Here is a 17,177-nt window from a genome sequence, read left to right as displayed (position 1 = left end):
AGTCAACGAGTTAAGATGTACTTATATTTTCAGGGAATCAAGAAATGGGGCCGAGCTTAAGGTCCGGAATAACATATAGTCGAAGACGTTTCTCGAAATCAAATAATATTTAACTTGAAAGGTAAAAGAACGCGCTTTGGTATATATAAATATAATATAAATTTGAGCCAAAAAATGAGCCAGCGACGCCAGGTGGGCGAGGAAAGTCCTCGAATGGAGGCCACGGATGGGTACCAGGAGCGTGGGGCGTCCTCCAACCAGGTGGACCGACGACTTAGTGCGCACGGCGGGAAGTCGTTGGATGCGGAAGGCGGAGGACCGCATTATGTGGAAGGCATTGGGGAAGGCCTATGTCCAGCAGTGGGCAGATAAGGGCTGATGATGAATACAAATTTAGTGAATAATTGAGAGTGAGTAAAATAGGAGTTTAAAGATAAAAAGAATCGACATAGTGCGTTATTTATTCATCCCTTTGCTTGCCAAAGTTAAACAAAAACCAGATAAGTGTCGAACAAAGTGAAAATTACTATAGTAGGAATAAACTTTTAAAAATTATCTAGGAATGGAAAGTACTACCTACCTTTAAAAGTAAGTGTATGATATAGTATGGTTTAAAAGTATGGTAAAGTACCTTACTTAAACTATGGTAGATTTTTAATACTTTTAAAAGTCTGGCAATAAATTTCCCTTATTAAAAGAATAAGTTAAATTAAAAAACATAATTTTGTTAACTCGTGCTATCGAAAACGTCCCACGTCCAAAAACGATTAACATATTTTGCTAAAAACATTTCCATTGATTTTTATCGGATCTCTTTGAAAGCTTAAAGCTTCATGAGTGATTGTGAGCCCGCACGGGTAAGTTACTATCCCGTCTATCTCTGAAGTGAAGCAGTAAGCCATTCCGCTTTGAAGGTTGGCACAGCTGTTGTACCTACTGTAAAAGCTGAGACTTGGAACTCATGTCTCAGGGTGAGTGGCGATATTTGCGTTGTTGATATCTCTGGGCGCAAGTAACCACTTAACACTAGGTGGTCCATGAATCCGTCCACATATCAAAGCAATACAAAAAAAAAGCTCAATAATCCCAAAAAACAAATCAGGGATTTACGTCAAATTGGTATTTAAGGATAAGGTCGATACTTTTTACAACCCGAAACAATACGTTAAAAGACGTACACGTATAAAAATATACTTTTTCATGTTTCTTGGATATTTCCTAAAAGTCAAGATAAGAAGAAACGATCGTCAGCTTCATTTCTCAAGTTCCTAACGCTACTACTATCCTTTTCGCGTAATCTAAAGGTCGATTGACAAAATAACATCAGTCTGAAGAAAAAATGACGGCTCGTACTCTATAACTCTTTCGGCCTATTCGATAAAGCAATCAGAAAAGTGTTCCGAAGAGATATATGTATGTATTGTATATAACGTAGGGAAAAGGAAATAATCTGGTTTCTTCGTAAATCTATCTTCAATATTAAGACATGCGTGTGTCAGATTTAATGATAAAATATTGTAAAAACAATCGATGCTATATTTAATATTACTAGTGGTCCCGCAGTAGTCGAAATTCGACTATAATTAATTGGAATTGTAAGTTTGTACACTATCATGATTGTATTTTATACTTCAATAATCACAAATTTCGCCAAGACTACACTATAAAAAATATTAACAAAGACAAACAATATTTAATCTATTCTCAATTTGACAGCAGTGTCAAGAACAAAAGTTTGACAATAAATAGTATGCATGCGTGTGTGCGTCAAACACATGGTATGTAGTGTGCGTAATGTTTTCTTTATTGATTTAATGTATCTTTTATGCATAATTTTTAAAAAATATTAGCATTGTGCACTTCTTCTCTATATTCTCTATAAGTGTGGAAAATTTCATACTCCTCCGTCCACGCAATTTTCGTAAAAAGGCATACAAAGTTTTTGCTTCACGTATTAATTTAATATTATAAGTATGAAAGTTTGTGTGATTGTTTCCCAAAAAATGGTTAAACTAATTTGGATGGAAATTCGCACAAAGATAGTTTATAGACTGCATAATAAATAAGATAGTCTTTTTTTTGTGGGGAACCACACGACTCAGCTAACAAAATCAAATCAAAAAATTTTTCAATCAATTATTTTATTTGATTAGCGTGGGCCCTTTTTTTTTTTGTTTTTTTTTTTTTTTTTTTTATTGCTTAGATGGGTGGACGAGCTCACAGCCCACCTGATGTTAAGCAGTTACTGGAGCCCATAGACATCCACAACGTAAATGCGCCACCCACCTTGAGATACAAGTTCTAAGGTCTCAAGTATAGTAATGTAGTAATGACTTTTCCATCAATTCGTAATGCAGTTACACCACTGAATAATCCGTAAGAAAGCTCGGGTTTGATCTTGTCCAAATTTTTTATTAAGTGTTATTAAGTTTACAAAAATGTTATTAAAGATGATGTGATCTCGAAGAGAAAAAATGGGGTGCATCTGATGAGGCCTAAACTCAGCATTACGTAAACACGGGGTGAAGAACAGATCTAGAAGAATCTAGTCTGGTTTAGCGAGGACTACCAAAAATCAGTTCATACTGTCTGAAGCATAAATTCAAGCCCACTCGCTAATAAACTTTTGTTATTGAGGTGTGTTTAATTTTAAAACTAGTTTAATTTAAATCCAAAATATGTCTGAAACTCTGGTCCGTGCTCTGCAATGAGTCTTTGATTTTTTATGGATGTTAAACGATCTTTGAATTTACTTTTATTTTTAATGTCTATCGAATGTGTATAACTTATTTAATACGCTTTTATTAGCTTCAGACGTATGTTAGTATGTAACGGAATCTTTGAACATGAATTTGACCCCCTTCAAAACGTCGGATTAACTCAAAATTTTGTATACTTATTAAGTACCATGACAATTCAATATTTAAAAAAAATTGAAGTTTACCTAAAAAATGAAAAATAAATAATAGTTTAAAAAAACTAACAAAACACGTTTTAGATAGAAAATCCAACTAAAAAATAGAAAATAAATTTTAATTAAAAATAGTAAAAGAAAAAAATATTTTATTGTAAAAAAAGCGTGGGTCTTATTTTTTCTTTTTAGTTTTTTTAAACTATTATTTATTTTACTATAAAACTTTTAATGGGCATACATGACGTTAGCAAAAATATATCGTGATGCAATTGTATATAGCAATGTACCATTAAATTTCATAGCAACTCTGAGTATACCTGGCATAATAAAAACGACAGTATGTTCGCTCATGATTCTACGTATAAAGGCATCTACGAATCGATTAGCTGTTTATGGACTAGAGGATGACACAATCAGGTATTTTCTCGGGGTAGTGTAATATTTTTTATTTATTTATTACAAATTTAATGGAGGTGAAACCGCAAGGGATGTATAGTAACTACACAAGGATATCAAGAAGGTTATTTTGGATATATTATTACAAAACAAATTAACAAAAACTGTCATGGCAGACCGATCTCAAAACTTATCTTTAATTAGTCTGTCCTACTCACATAATATAATATTAGCATTCAAAGACCTACAGAAATTTGCCAGCCTCAGATTCGCACTACAAAAATTTGGTCCATTTTAGTTATTCTGACAATTGTAACTAACTTAATTTTTATTCTTACCAATATGCTGCATGTCTCGCCATGTTAGATCTCTATTAGCCTGTAATGCTAAAGCGCATATACCGGCTGCAAGAGGGGCCGATGCGGAAGTACCCGTGTGACCGGCTGTGCAAGAGTGATGCAAGTCCGTTGTTACCACCTGCCAAAGAATATTATTTTACTGGTGGTAGGACCTCTTGTAAGTCCACGCGGCTGGGTAGCACCACCCCGCTTATTTCTGCCGTGAAGCAGCAATGCATTTCGGTTTGAAGGGCGGGGCAACCGTTGTAACTATACTGAGACCTTAGAACTTATATCTCAAGGTGGGTAGCGCCTTTACGTTGTAGATGTATATGGGCTCCAGTAACCACTTAACACCAGATGGGCTGTGAGCTCGTCCACCCGTCTAAGCAATAAATAAATAAAATATTTAATAAAAATTTGTTGGCAGATCACACAAGGCATTTGGCAAAAAGCAGAATTCCAACGGGAACACCGTAGACTATTCAAAATACGTTTAATTATAATTAATATATACATTCATAGCTTCTAACCACTCAGACAAAAAACAAACAAACTTGTTCAACAAATGAATATTTGCTTGAAGTAGGAATCAAGTTCATGTCGAACTTATCGCTTGCGACGAAGGGTTCGGCGAGTAAATTAACCCACAGACACAGCCTACTGAGTTTCTCGCCGGATCTTCTCAGTGGGTCGCGTTTCCGATTCAGTGGTAGATTCTGCGAAGCACTGCTCTTGCTAGGGATAGTGTTAGCAACGTCACCAGGTTAGACCCCTGTGAGATCATCTACTCGATCGGAGAATCTAGTATAACCCCTCGAGGTTACTGGAATAGGTAAGAAAAAGAAGAAGCTAAATATTAAATATGAAACGCAAGAATATTACTCAAACGTGGAAAAACGTAACGCCATAAACTTGATACAAATAAAAAACATCGTTTCATACATGAAGTCCAATAAAAATGTAATGTAGCGTGCACATAAACAAAGCTATATAAGGGAAGATACAACAAAGAAACCTCTATAGAGACACGTAAAATAATTCCTGGAAATATATCTCCAGTAAATTCTACAGTCGAGCAGAAACGGTTCTATATTCCATTGAATACTTTACGACGCGGATCTATTTATACATTCTACGAAACTCGCAATAGTTTTTGTATCATTGCTTTATGTATACCTATCACGAGCACTTTGTTTCGACCCAAAACTTTTAGCAAACTTTGATTGAGAACGTACCCTCGCTTGGTGTAGAACCGGAGTCGAATTGCCAACTACATTACCTTTTGGGCTCACAACAAAACCAACCTTTAATTTATATTCAAATGACATAATTTTATTTACCCGAATCCCGAGCTAAAAGGGCAAGACCTGTATTTTCGGGGTAACACACCGAGATGGGGCGGCGTAACTACTTTTACTGTAAACAGGCATAAACGTTCGAGACGTTTAAAGGAGAATCCTTTTGATATAGAACAGCGTTTGAACAAGTTCGAATTTTGTAATATACACACATGATGAAAAAATATAACAGGTACATTTATTTTTCTTATTATTCCTATTATCATCTATGTATTCATGGCAATTTTAAGGTCTGCAATGGACAAGTTGAGAAAAAATATGGAGGAAATGCAACAAATATAAAACCACAAAAATCCGGCTAGTTCGGGCACTTTTATTCCCCATAATATTGTACGCCGCAGAATCGTGGACCCTGCAGGAAGTAGAGAAGAAGAAGATAGACGCCCTAGAGATATGGTAGGGGGGTGAATACTCGGAGTATCGTGAACCGAATTCGGTACCAACGAGTCTATACTTCAATAAATCGGCATCAAGCAGCGGTTATCATCTTACAGTACAGTCTCGTATCTTCCCTTTTTTGGTCACGTATGGTGCCGAGGGGTGAGTGGCTATTGAGCGACTTGTAGTCCAGGGCAAGATTCAGGCTACCAGGCCACTAAGAAAGTCACCTATGAGGTGGAATGACCAGATAAAAGCGGCAGTAAATAGCACCTAGTCATTATATGAATGCATGAGAAGGGCAACCACCCGAAAAGAGTGGCAGCGTGTTGTGAAACTTGCTACCAACACCTGAAGTGACGACCATCATAGATAATACAAATAAATTAGTATGATCATGACCACTCTGTCAAGAGTGATACTGACAAAGAAGAAGAAGAATTATTATTTCACAACAGTCCCGGATATTTATGGCCCATCAATAAAAAAATGCAATTTGGGTCTCAAAATAGTATAGAATTTCATAATATAATAATACAAAATTTTAACAATCAAGAAAACCAGCTTCACGACATAAAATAAGTATAAAATCGTGAATTTAGTCGAATTCAATTAAATATGAATTATCAAGGATAGCTCAAGAACTACATAATCAGACCTTGATAACATTGAAATGGGAACACACGAGAAGCCCCAGCTTCCCAATAAAAAAAATTAGAAAAATCATTAAGATTGGTTCACCTCGAAAGAGTTTCTGACATAACACACATAAAAATACAGTCCAATTTTAAATATCTTTTTTCACCCACTTCAAAAAAATATATTTAAAATTCAACTGTATTTTTTATCTTTAGTTAGTAACTTTTAGTTTAGTTTAGTTTAGTAAATATATTTGTTTTAAATGTACCTGGTTCTCGTTTATTGCGCCACTGCTATACGTGGCCGCTAAAGTCGAGCTGCATTTCTCCGAGTACCAAGGGACGTCGCCGCGTTCCGTTGCCGACGATATCGATAACGTCCAAATCGAGTTAGTGTAGCCGTCGCAGTTGCAGTTATCGTGCTCTTTACCGCCGTTTCCTGACGCCCATACAAAGATCGAACCTTTTCCGTTGCGACCCTACGGAGAAAAGAGTATAACTTTAATGTAAATTACGAGAAAATATTTTGAATAATCTTTGGCGATTTAATTCCATGTTCACTTCATTAATTGTATCAAAAGTTTCGTTATCATCAAAAAGGCTCACTGTAGTTTCGTGTTCAGATCTGGTGTTTTATTATTATTCCTATAGAGTAAACCTATATTTCTCATATATTTATATCAGTATGTAGTTAGTTACAGTTGTCAATAATGTAGTTAAATCGCTCGAAACAATCTTCGGGAAGTTGTTTAGCTCGTACATTTCTGTTTATTCGATGCAATACGTAATGGCTTTTAGATTTCGATCCACGAATGGACGAACAAAGGCATATGGAATCAGAGCTTTGAGTGCTTACAAATCAATTCAATTTTATACGCAGCGTACATTCATGAGATTGTGTGTTGATGTTATCCTTGTTAATAATTAGCCTATAAACAATTTGGTTGTATCACTGTGTAGCTTAATTGTCTTAACTAGGGACTAAAGTCCTAAATGTAAATTTATCGAAACACATTTTAATCTTGTAATATTTAATAAGTCTAAATCAATACAGAGTACAATGAAACCAAAGTTATTTGAAAGTGCCTCCAGTCAATGTAAATATAAATTCAACAAAATTTTCTAATTTACGAGTGCCGATTAAGTTATTTTATAAATAACTTCTATTTGATATTGACTTATTTATTTGCAAGTATGAAGGTCACTTTGTCGACTGTATTTAAGTTAGAGGTATTGAGTCAGGTATCCATAAAATAAATAAGAAAAAACTATTATTTCGTCTTACCATTTTTAGAATAAAATTTCTGTATACAATAGACCTACAAATTAAAGTCTAGATGTTGAACAGTTTTAATAGTCAGACAGACTATATCGTGTTCTATAGATCCTAGGCCACAGTGAATATGAGAACACATGCCACATGCCGAATTGACTACGTAAAATAATAATTGTTATCGAAACAAATGTCTAAAATACTTCATATTCGTCGTATAATTTATCCCGACTACTACTTTAAATCTGTCTTCTATATATATTGATATATGTATATATGAATTGCTGTTCGATAGTCTCGCTAAAACTCGAGCACGACTGGACCGATTTGGTCTTGAATTATTTGTTGAAGTCTAGAGAAGGTTTAAAAGGTAGATAAATATGAAAATGCTCGGAATTACATAAAAATTACAATTTTGTTTTTCCTTTGACGTGTCCCCCGTCGAACGGATTCCTTTTGTTTGTTTTAAGTTTATTTTATACAAAACTTTAGGTCTTTTATTTATCAATTGAGGCACTACGAAGTCTGCCGAGTCCGCTAGTTTTAAATAAAAGAATTATCCATCAGAATTGAAAAGTTTATACATACCAGAATGTCTACAATTTTCCAATGATTAATTTTGTTAGTCTAAAATCGGGGATATTTTTTTCCGTTATTAATTTTTCGATTACCGTTACCAGAAATAAAAATACCTAACCGCAAAGAAAAATATCCTTTAAAGTATGTTTATTAAGCTTCGTTACGTATCCTCTTTAGAAGCTATTAAAAGAGCAAAGACTATAAAAGTTAGAGCCGAGAGGAGGGTTTGAATGTTGTTTTATGTAAACAAGTGCCCTTACATGGCGAATAGAGTATAGTAAACAACATTATGTAAATTTCATGGTTCGCGAGCACTTGACCATATAGGGAATAGAGAGAAAATAATTGCGTCATTACTGAAATTGCTTTGGCCAAGTGTCGCCTCGCTGGCTGCGCGCCCTCCGCTAACTCGGTTACGAAAATGTCACTTAGCATTAAACATAAAAAGGACCTTATCGCGTCTTCGTAAGTGCCACAATCAAGTGAGCTTAAAAAGGTAACAAATTAAAATTTTGAAGTGCGCAAAGCCGGTATTGTGACTTTTCATTATGCCCCCGCTGTTAGCGGAGCGAAAATTTTACGGGCCATTCACGTTATTCTATATTAGGATTTTTGGAGGCACAGCGAAACCCATTCATTTCTAAAAACTCATACAAATTATAAAATTGATTAATTAAAGATCAATCCGCTTTATTCTTATCTATCGATGAGTGTAGACGACATCGAATGACCTTGTGTTCAAAGCTCTTATTGTTAGATACCACAACGTGAATGTTACCACACCAGCAGAGAGGTCGCTAACTATTACGCTACCAGTAAGCAAGCTCTGACTATTTCAAAAGTGTTTTGCCGAATGTCAATCGCACAGAAAACGCCATATCCCGATGTTAACATTGAATTTTTGTCGACGTTGGAATTAAAATAACTAAATACATTCCAACACTATATACATAAAGAAACAGTAGAGGGCGCAGAGGTCGACCGAAGAAAACATGGATGGAGTGTCTGGACGATATGAGAAAGAGAGAGGAGAGTGTTGAGATGATGGCTGATAGAAGACAATGGAAGAGAAAAATTAGCTGTGCCGACCCCACCTAGTAGGATAAGGTGGAGAAAAAGAAGATATATAAATAAACAAATTCTTACCTTAGTAACGCCTTCAATGAATGCTCTCGTCGCCAATAGTCCGGGCCCATCCACAGTCTTTCCATCATCATCCGGTCCCCACGAGGCACTGTATATGTCAACGTGTTGAGGATTGAGACTCAAAGATCTGGCTTCGACGACATCTGTTACATCACCATCTAACATGCGGACGCCTGTTTCAATACAAACAATACATTTAGTATTTGAAAAAAGATATGGAATTGGTTATATCTTTATTTACATACATATTTTATCATAATTATTTGAGACTAGCTGACCAGGCAGACTTCGTGGTGCCTAAATCGATAAATAAAATACCTAAACTTTTGGATAAAATAAAACTAAAAAAAAACAAAAGGAATCCATCCGAACGGGGGACACATCAAAGGAAAAACAAAATTGTTTGTTATTATATAATTCCGAGCATTTTCAAATTGTTTCACCTTTTAAGCCTTCTCTAGACTTCCACGAATAATTCAAGACCAAAATTAGCCAAATCGGTCCAGCCTTTCTCGAGTTTTAGCGAGACTAACGAACAGCAATTCATTTATATATATATATAGATTAAGCCGGTACGAGAAACCGTAGACAGTGAATCCGTTGAGTTTGTTTAAGAATGAAGCGTGAATTTCTTATGTCAATGAGCAATGATCACTCAGAATGAGGTGAATTCCTCGTTGTCTAAACGATAAGACGCTCGCCCCATGTACTCGTGGCAAGCGATGCGAGCGTGCCGGTGTTCAAATCACGTAATTGTTGGACTCCTACCGGGCGCGTCCGTAGGTGGCGGATAACGGGCCTCTGGGCACCATTCCCAGAGGCATCGTTCCGTCTCTCTCGTTTTGTTGCAACGAGAGAGACCGAACGACGTGGACCAAAACCAGCTCTGGGGGTTCCAAGCTCTCCTCCCCCTTCACTTGTTGAAGGGTGGTTCTCCTGGAGAAGCGTGGGCCTCTACCTTTTATCCCTTTCCCTTTGATTATTTCGTTATTTTACTAACTGTCTTTTTGTTATCTTAATTTGTTTAATTTATATTTTGAGTTGTAATCTGTCTCTTTCTTCGTTTCACTTTTTGGTTTATCGTTTTGTGTTATTCTTTATCCTGTCTTTCTTTGCCTTTCGTTTTATTTTTGGTTTCTTTTGTTTTATTTTCTTCTTCTCTTTATTTCAATCCTAATCCTAAGCTTTGACACCTGGTGAGAGGATGCATGGCCGGTGGGTGACCGGTCACTAGGGTGTCCCAGGGGACCACACCTCGGGTTAAAAATAAAGGGAAACCAATGAAGATGTCCAGTTTGCAAAGAGTAATACCCCAGGAGGGTACCTGCCAAGCGGGAGAATCCCTCCGTACTACCGACTCGTCGGTAGTGCGCAGCCCCTCGTATTCTGGGGGGGGCACAAACTGCACTGAGATAAGGTCCGGGAAGGACGTAGTTAAAAAAGGAGCAGGGTCCGGGAAGGACGTAAGTAGGAAGAACGGGTCCGCGAAGGACGTAGTAGCAGAAGGGTCCGTTAAGGACAGTGAGGGGATCGTCCAGAACCACTCTGGTGTCGGATGATAGCATGACCACAGCTGGGTCGGCCCACTCGTCAGCCCGCTCTTCGCCGACACGCAGACAGCGAAAAAGAGTCCTGACGATCAGCAGTGATGAGTTTGGAAGCAGCTCCGGCTCGGATGAAACAGCTACTACTGGTAAATGTGGTGTCAAGCCGCAATCGAAGAGAGGTCGCGGTCGTCCGACGACCACTGGTCAGTACGGTCTGACTGCGGACGAACAGGCGTATCTTAAAGCTCAGCGCTCTGAGATAAAGGATGCCGGTAGCGTGCGTAGTATGCGCGAATTAAGAAGCGCAAAAATCATGGAAGGGAGCTCTAAGAAAGATCCCGAGTGTCGTCTAAAGGAGAGTGCCGCGATGGCTCTGAAGGTATGTAGTAAGCCCGGAAACCTGAAGGGCACGTATCAACGTGTCCTAAAGGAATTGGCGGTGACAATAACGGAAGTCACAGAAGAACTGGCGAACCGCCCCGCGACCGAAGAGATGGAAAAGCTGCGTGCGGTAAACGCCTGTCAGCAGGAAGAGATTTTACAGCTCCGGCAGGAGCTGCAGAAGGTGCACAAGGAGCTGGCGCGCATATCACAGGCATTGACGTTGTCCAATCCAGTCGAAACCCCAGCCCCAGCTTCAACCACAGAGGACCAGGAGGAGTTGCGTGTCCAACGCATTATGCGTGCCGTCGGCACCATGCTTGACGCTCGCATTGCGAGTCTGGAGATGCGGCTACCCCCGGAGCCTCGCATCAGGCCACCCTTAGCGGCGGATAAGCGGAAGAGCTGTGAGAAATCGCCGAATTCTCCTCTCCTCGTTGACGCTACGCTGGAGTCGACAACGGCACAAGCAGCACTACCGTCCACGGTGAACAAGAAGACACGAGGCCCTAGACAAAAGGCCACAGTGTTAGCGCCTCCACCCGAACCGCGTGCCTTCCCTCCGGCTCCAGCTGTCGTGACCGAAAGCTGGTCTACGGTCACCCGTAGGCGCGCTAAGCCGAGAGGGGAGACCGTGAGAACGGCCACAGCCGTTCCACCCACTAGGGTGTCGGAGAAAGTCCCGTCTTCAAAGAAGAGGACAAAGAAGCGGCTCCGAGCTCCGCGTTCTCAGGCTGTGGTATTAAAACTACAGCCTGAAGCGATAAATAGCGGTCTCACATATCGGTCCATCCTCGCGGACGCGAGGGCGAAGCTCGACCTAGAATCGCTGGGTATCCCGCTCCAGAGGATCCGATCCTCTCTGACGGGTGCCAAGGTCCTGGTGGTGGACGGAGACGATCAAGTAGAGAAAGCCAACCTCCTGGCGAGCAAACTGAAAGAGATACTGCCCGCTGAGGGCGTCGAGGTCTCCAGGCCATTGGTGACTGCAGCGATGCGCATCAGTGGCCTCGACGACTCGATATCGCGTGAAGAAATCGCTGATGAGCTCGCCAAAATTGGGGGGTGTCCACCCGAGATTATCAAGATCGGGGAAATAAAAACCGATCCAGGCGGGATGGGACAAGTCTTAGTTCGTTGTCCGATCTCAACAGCGGCGAAAATCGCAGCAGTTCCCAAGCTAAGGATTGGCTGGAGCGTGCTCCGCGCTCATTTGCTGGAGGCCAGGAGGCTGCAGTGTTTCCGGTGCCACGAGTTGGGCCACGTGAGCGCTCGTTGCCCGTCGTCGGTCGATCGCAGCCGGGAATGCTACCGATGCGGCCAGGCCGGTCACGTGGCTTCTGGCTGCTCGCTGGCGCCGCGCTGCACTGTTTGTGTCTCCGCCGGCAGACCAGCGGACCACGTTTCCGGGGGCAAGGCCTGTGCCAAGCCCCCGAGACAGAGACAACGTCGGCAGGATCTCGCGTCGCTTGAGGGCGTGCGTAATCGGCCCGGTATGGCCTCGGTGACACCGATGGATGCTCAGATATGACAGACGTCCTTCGTTTCCTCCAGGGGAACCTCAATCACTCCGCCAGAGCTCAAGATCTTTTGTTTCAGAGCATGGCGGAGGGGTTGACTCACCTTGCGGTGGTCGCAGAGCCGTACCGGGTCCTTTTGGGTCCCGATTGGGCAGGTGACCTTGACGGCCGGGTTGCCATTGTCAGGCGTGGCTGTGTGGGTGCTCCGCCCGGATTCGACCTCATTGAAAGGGGTCGCGGCTTCGTCGCCGTCCTCTGGGCCGAGATGATCGTGGTGGGAGTATACTTCTCCCCCAACAGGACGCTCGCCGAGTTTGAGGGCCTCCTCCTTCAGCTCGGTCGCGTCATTGGGAGGTCACATTCCCGTCGGATTCTCGTCCTTGGGGACCTCAATGCCAAGTCATTGGCTTGGGGTTCCTCGAGGACGTGCCCCAGAGGAACGGCGGTGGAGGAGTGGCTGGTCGGAGGCGGCCTCGTTATTCTCAACCGTGGCACGGAACTTACGTGCGTGAGACGATTAGGCGGGTCCGTGGTGGACGTCACGTTCGCATCTCCCGATGTCGCGAGTCGCATCCGTGGTTGGACGGTGATGGTTGGTGAGGAGACGCTTTCCGACCATCGCTACATCCGTTTCAGCATTGCTGTAGCCCCAGAAGTGACATCAACTCCTTTATTCTGCGGCGGCGGCGTGGAGGGTCCTCGTTGGGCCCAGAAGCGCCTCGATGTCGAACGGCTGAATGAGGCGGCTGTCGTCCAGGCCTGGCGCCTCGATTCCCTCGGCGAGCCGATGAATGTAAGCGTGGGGGCGGAGCGTATGCGCGAGGCAATGTCGCGGGTATGCGATGCCGCTATGCCTCGCGTCAGAACTCTTGCTCCTAAGCGCCGCGTATACTGGTGGACTGATGAGATCGCCAGCCTGCGCCGGTCCTGCAACGTCAGTCGACGTGCGTACCAACGAAGCCGACGTCGGGGGGCGCATCGGGACCCTGAGGAGGAGGACCACCTTTATGAGGTGTACAGGACGGAGGTGAGGGCCCTTTGCATAGCCATCAGAGAGGCGAAGGAAGCCGCTTGGAATGATCTGCTCGCCTCGCTCGATCGTGATCCGTGGGGGCGGCCCTACAGGCTAGCGCGCAATGCGCTTCGCCCATGGGCTCCCCCTACGACCAGCACACTGCCACCCGAGACATTGCACCGGGTGGTCGGGGGTCTATTTCCGGACTCATCCCGAACGGCCTTCATCCCCCCTGTAATGGCAACGGCGCAGGTCGCTGACGGCGGAGAGCTGGAAGGTGTGTCCCAGGCGGAATTTGAGGCGGCAGTGGCGAGGATGCGCGTGAAGCGTACAGCACCAGGCCCCGACGGCCTGTCGAGTCGAGCATGGGCTCTCGCTTTAACTGAGGATGGTTTGGGACCTGCACTTCGAACGCTGTTTAGCAGGTGCCTCCGCGAGGGCAGGTTCCCGGAGCCGTGGCGCACGGGCCGGCTGGTGCTTATCCCGAAGGACGGTCGCCCTAGAGACGAGCCCTCCGGATATCGCCCGATAGTAGTGTTGGACGAGGCCGGTAAGCTCCTTGAGCGTGTGGTTGCCGGGCGTCTTGTTCAGCACCTCGAGAACATTGGGCCGGATCTCGCGTCCAACCAATATGGCTTCCGGAGAGGTCGGTCGACCGTGGACGCGGTCTTACGGGTTCGCGATCTTTCCGACCAGGCGTGCTCTGGGGGAGGTGTACTGTTGGCTGTGTCGATTGATATTGCCAACGCCTTCAACACGATCCCCTGGAGCACGATTGTGGAGTCATTACGGTTTCACCGCGTCCCCACCGGTCTCCGTAATCTGATTGAGGATTACCTCTCAGGGCGGGCGGTGATCTTCCCCGAGCGGGGTGGGTGGGGACGAAAAACAGTGTCGCGTGGGGTTCCACAAGGGTCGGTACTGGGTCCACTCCTTTGGAATATAGGCTTTGACTGGGTCCTCCGCGGGGCTAACCTGCCTGGCGTCGAAGTGGTTTGCTACGCTGACGACACGCTGGTGACGGCTTGCGGAGACGACTACCGGTCAGCAGCCGTCCTGGTTGTGGCTGCAGTGGCAACTGTGGTAAGACGAATAAAGAGACTCGGCCTCGAGGTGGCCCTCCAAAAATCCGAAGCAGTGTGCTTCCACTCAGCTCGGAAAGGGCCACCTCAAGGCGCGAATCTCGTAGTCGGGGGTGTCACCATTGCTGTCCAGCCGAAGCTCAAGTATTTGGGCCTCGTGCTGGACAGCAAATGGAGATTCGACCACCATTTTAAAGCGCTGGTTCCGAGGCTCATGGGGGCGGCAGGTGCGCTGACCCGTCTTCTTCCCAACGTCGGAGGATGCAGCGCCGGTACTCGGCGACTGTACCTTGGGGTGGTGCGCAGTATGGCCCTGTACGGTGCTCCCGTGTGGTCACCCGCACTCTCCGCGAGAAACGCGTCTCTGCTGCTCAGAGCTCAGCGGGCGCTCGCGGTGAGGGTCATCAGGGGGTACCGCACCATCTCTCAAGATGTGGCCTGCGCTCTCGCCGGATCCCTACCCTGGGACCTCGAGGCCGAAATCTTGGCTGCGGTATATCGGCGTAAGGCGCAGGCCTTGAGTCGGGGACGGTCGCCCGGCCCGTCGGCTGTCGGTCGGTGGAAGCGTGCTGCGCGTCATGTAGCATACGCTAAGTGGAGAGAGCGATTGCTGAAGGAACTTGGCCAAACTTCAGCCACCCGCAGTCGCACCCTCGAGGCCCTGGTGCCCGTGCTGGAGGCATGGTCGGATCGGCGTCACGGCGTACTCTCCTTTCACCTTGCGCAGGTCCTCTCGGGACATGGCTGTTTCGGGAGGTACCTGTGGAAGGTCTGCAGGAGAGAGCCACATCCGGGCTGCCACCAGTGCGGGCACCCGGACGATGACGCGCAGCACGCGCTCGAAACGTGCCCGCGTTGGGAGCACTCGCGGCGAGATCTCGTCGCGGTGCTGGGGAGAAACCTCTCCCTGCGGGCTGTCGTCGCCCGCATGTTAGAGGATCAGGGCTCGTGGGAGGCCATGGCCAGGTTTTGTGACCTGGTAATGGCGTCCCGTGAGGCTGAGGAGCGTGAAAGGGAGTGGGATCCCTCTTCAGCACCTCAGCGCAGAAGGCGGGATGGCCGGCGCGGGCGTGAAGCTCCCGCTCAGCCCCCGTAGGGACTGTCAGGTGGCGGGTGCGGGGGCGCCCGGTACTCGACTGTCGGTCCGGTGGTGGGGCGGTGCAAGGTGGCTCCTGTGCGCCGCTCACGGTGTATCTCCCGAAATGACGTCCTTCGGGATTTTCCCGGAGATGAAATCCCGTCTTATCATCAGGACGGGTACCGGCGAAGGCGGACTTTCGGCGCGCACTGCGGTACCGTAGGTCTGGTGTAGCCGGTGTGGTGGAGCTCGATGGGGTTTAGTCGGTAGTCGTTCTGCGGGGCAAGTGCTTCGCGCGCCTTTTTCAAGGCGTAGTCTCTTGCGAGGGATTCGGGGAGGTGGAGGACCTTCTCGTCCCCCTCTTCCTCTCAGGAGGCGCCGGAGTCCGACATAACCCGGTTCGTTACCCCCCGGACCGGGTATCCGTAAATGGATTCCCCAGCGTTAAAAAAAAAAAAAAAAAAGTATTAATACCACAATTCTATCTCTCATCAACCGAATGATCATTGTTCTATACGCTTCGTATATACTGTGTTTACTTATAATATTTTGTATTCAAGTTTAACAATATTTGCTATGTGTATGTGCATTACTATAATTCTCATGTTGTATTTCTTATTTTAGTTATGTGTTATTTGTTCTACACACACTCATCACTTTTAATTATTATTCTCATAATCCTCTCGCAGGTCTGCTGGAAGAGATTTCTTAAAGAAATAAGCAGCGCCTTTGTACATAATTTTCCTATTACTCTGTACTATGTCTTCTTTTCTGTGTGTACATAAATAAATAAATAAAAAAATACTACTGAAAAACGTAATTAAAAGATTTTCCATGATGAATGATCGTGTAATAAACACGAAACCATCAAAATTGTATTGTATAACGATTAAAATATACTCGCACATGTCCCTAATAATCAAAGGTGGAAGAGAGATGTTTATGTTTGGTAGATATAACCACCGCACGTCCAATCCGCAGCCTTAACACGTGGTGGGTTCAAAAAGTTTCAAATTAATTTGAAGTTTCAGTTGTTTGCAACAATAACAAAGACAAATACAGAAGAGTAACAAAAACCAAGTAAATGGCAAATAAATCTGGAAATTTAACAATAATACTAAAAAGACTGCGACCTTTTATCTTTGTCTAAATAAAACTGTAACGCGGTATTTCTCTTTTGATTGTACAATAAAAGTGTGTATTTCTTTATACGTATATTAAAAGTTATTAGGCACTTTCACATCCAAGAACTAGTTCTTGTTTAGAACAAAAAGACGTAAAACGTTATGCCGTCAATAAAAAATGTATTTACATATATATATATATATACAACAGCGTAACAAGCGCTGAGAATTTTTTGTAACACAAAGTTTTTATATGAAGTAATTCCTTTACAGTGTTACGTTCGGAATTGTAATTTCAACGGTTTACATTTCACGAACCAACCATATATAATCTGGGTACACTGAGTTACTCCACCAATTCCGAGAACGACCCTGATAATATATCGAGAAAGTTCTTTCGTATGATA

General features: G+C 43.9%; 1 protein-coding gene across 13 annotated transcripts in view; it reads right to left on the bottom strand.

The window, feature by feature from the left end:
• Positions 1-17,177, bottom strand: part of Fur1 (Furin-like protease 1) — a 193,947-nt gene that overhangs the window by 18,149 nt on the left and 158,621 nt on the right. For all 13 annotated transcript variants that reach the window (XM_089736173.1, XM_089736179.1, XM_089736184.1 and 10 more), the window contains exons 7-9: positions 9,024-9,196; positions 6,295-6,504; positions 3,649-3,787 (exon numbers count right to left, since the gene is read on the bottom strand). In XM_089736173.1, coding sequence (XP_089592299.1) covers positions 3,649-3,787; positions 6,295-6,504; positions 9,024-9,196 — 522 coding nt within the window. The remainder of the gene's footprint in view (positions 1-3,648; positions 3,788-6,294; positions 6,505-9,023; positions 9,197-17,177) is intronic.

This window comes from Bombyx mandarina, chromosome 21 (genome assembly GCF_030267445.1).
Source record: "Bombyx mandarina strain Sakado chromosome 21, ASM3026744v2".
NCBI lineage: Eukaryota > Metazoa > Arthropoda > Insecta > Lepidoptera > Bombycidae > Bombyx > Bombyx mandarina.
Note: the sequence above shows the minus strand (reverse complement) of the source record. Positions and strands in the feature narration are given on the sequence as shown.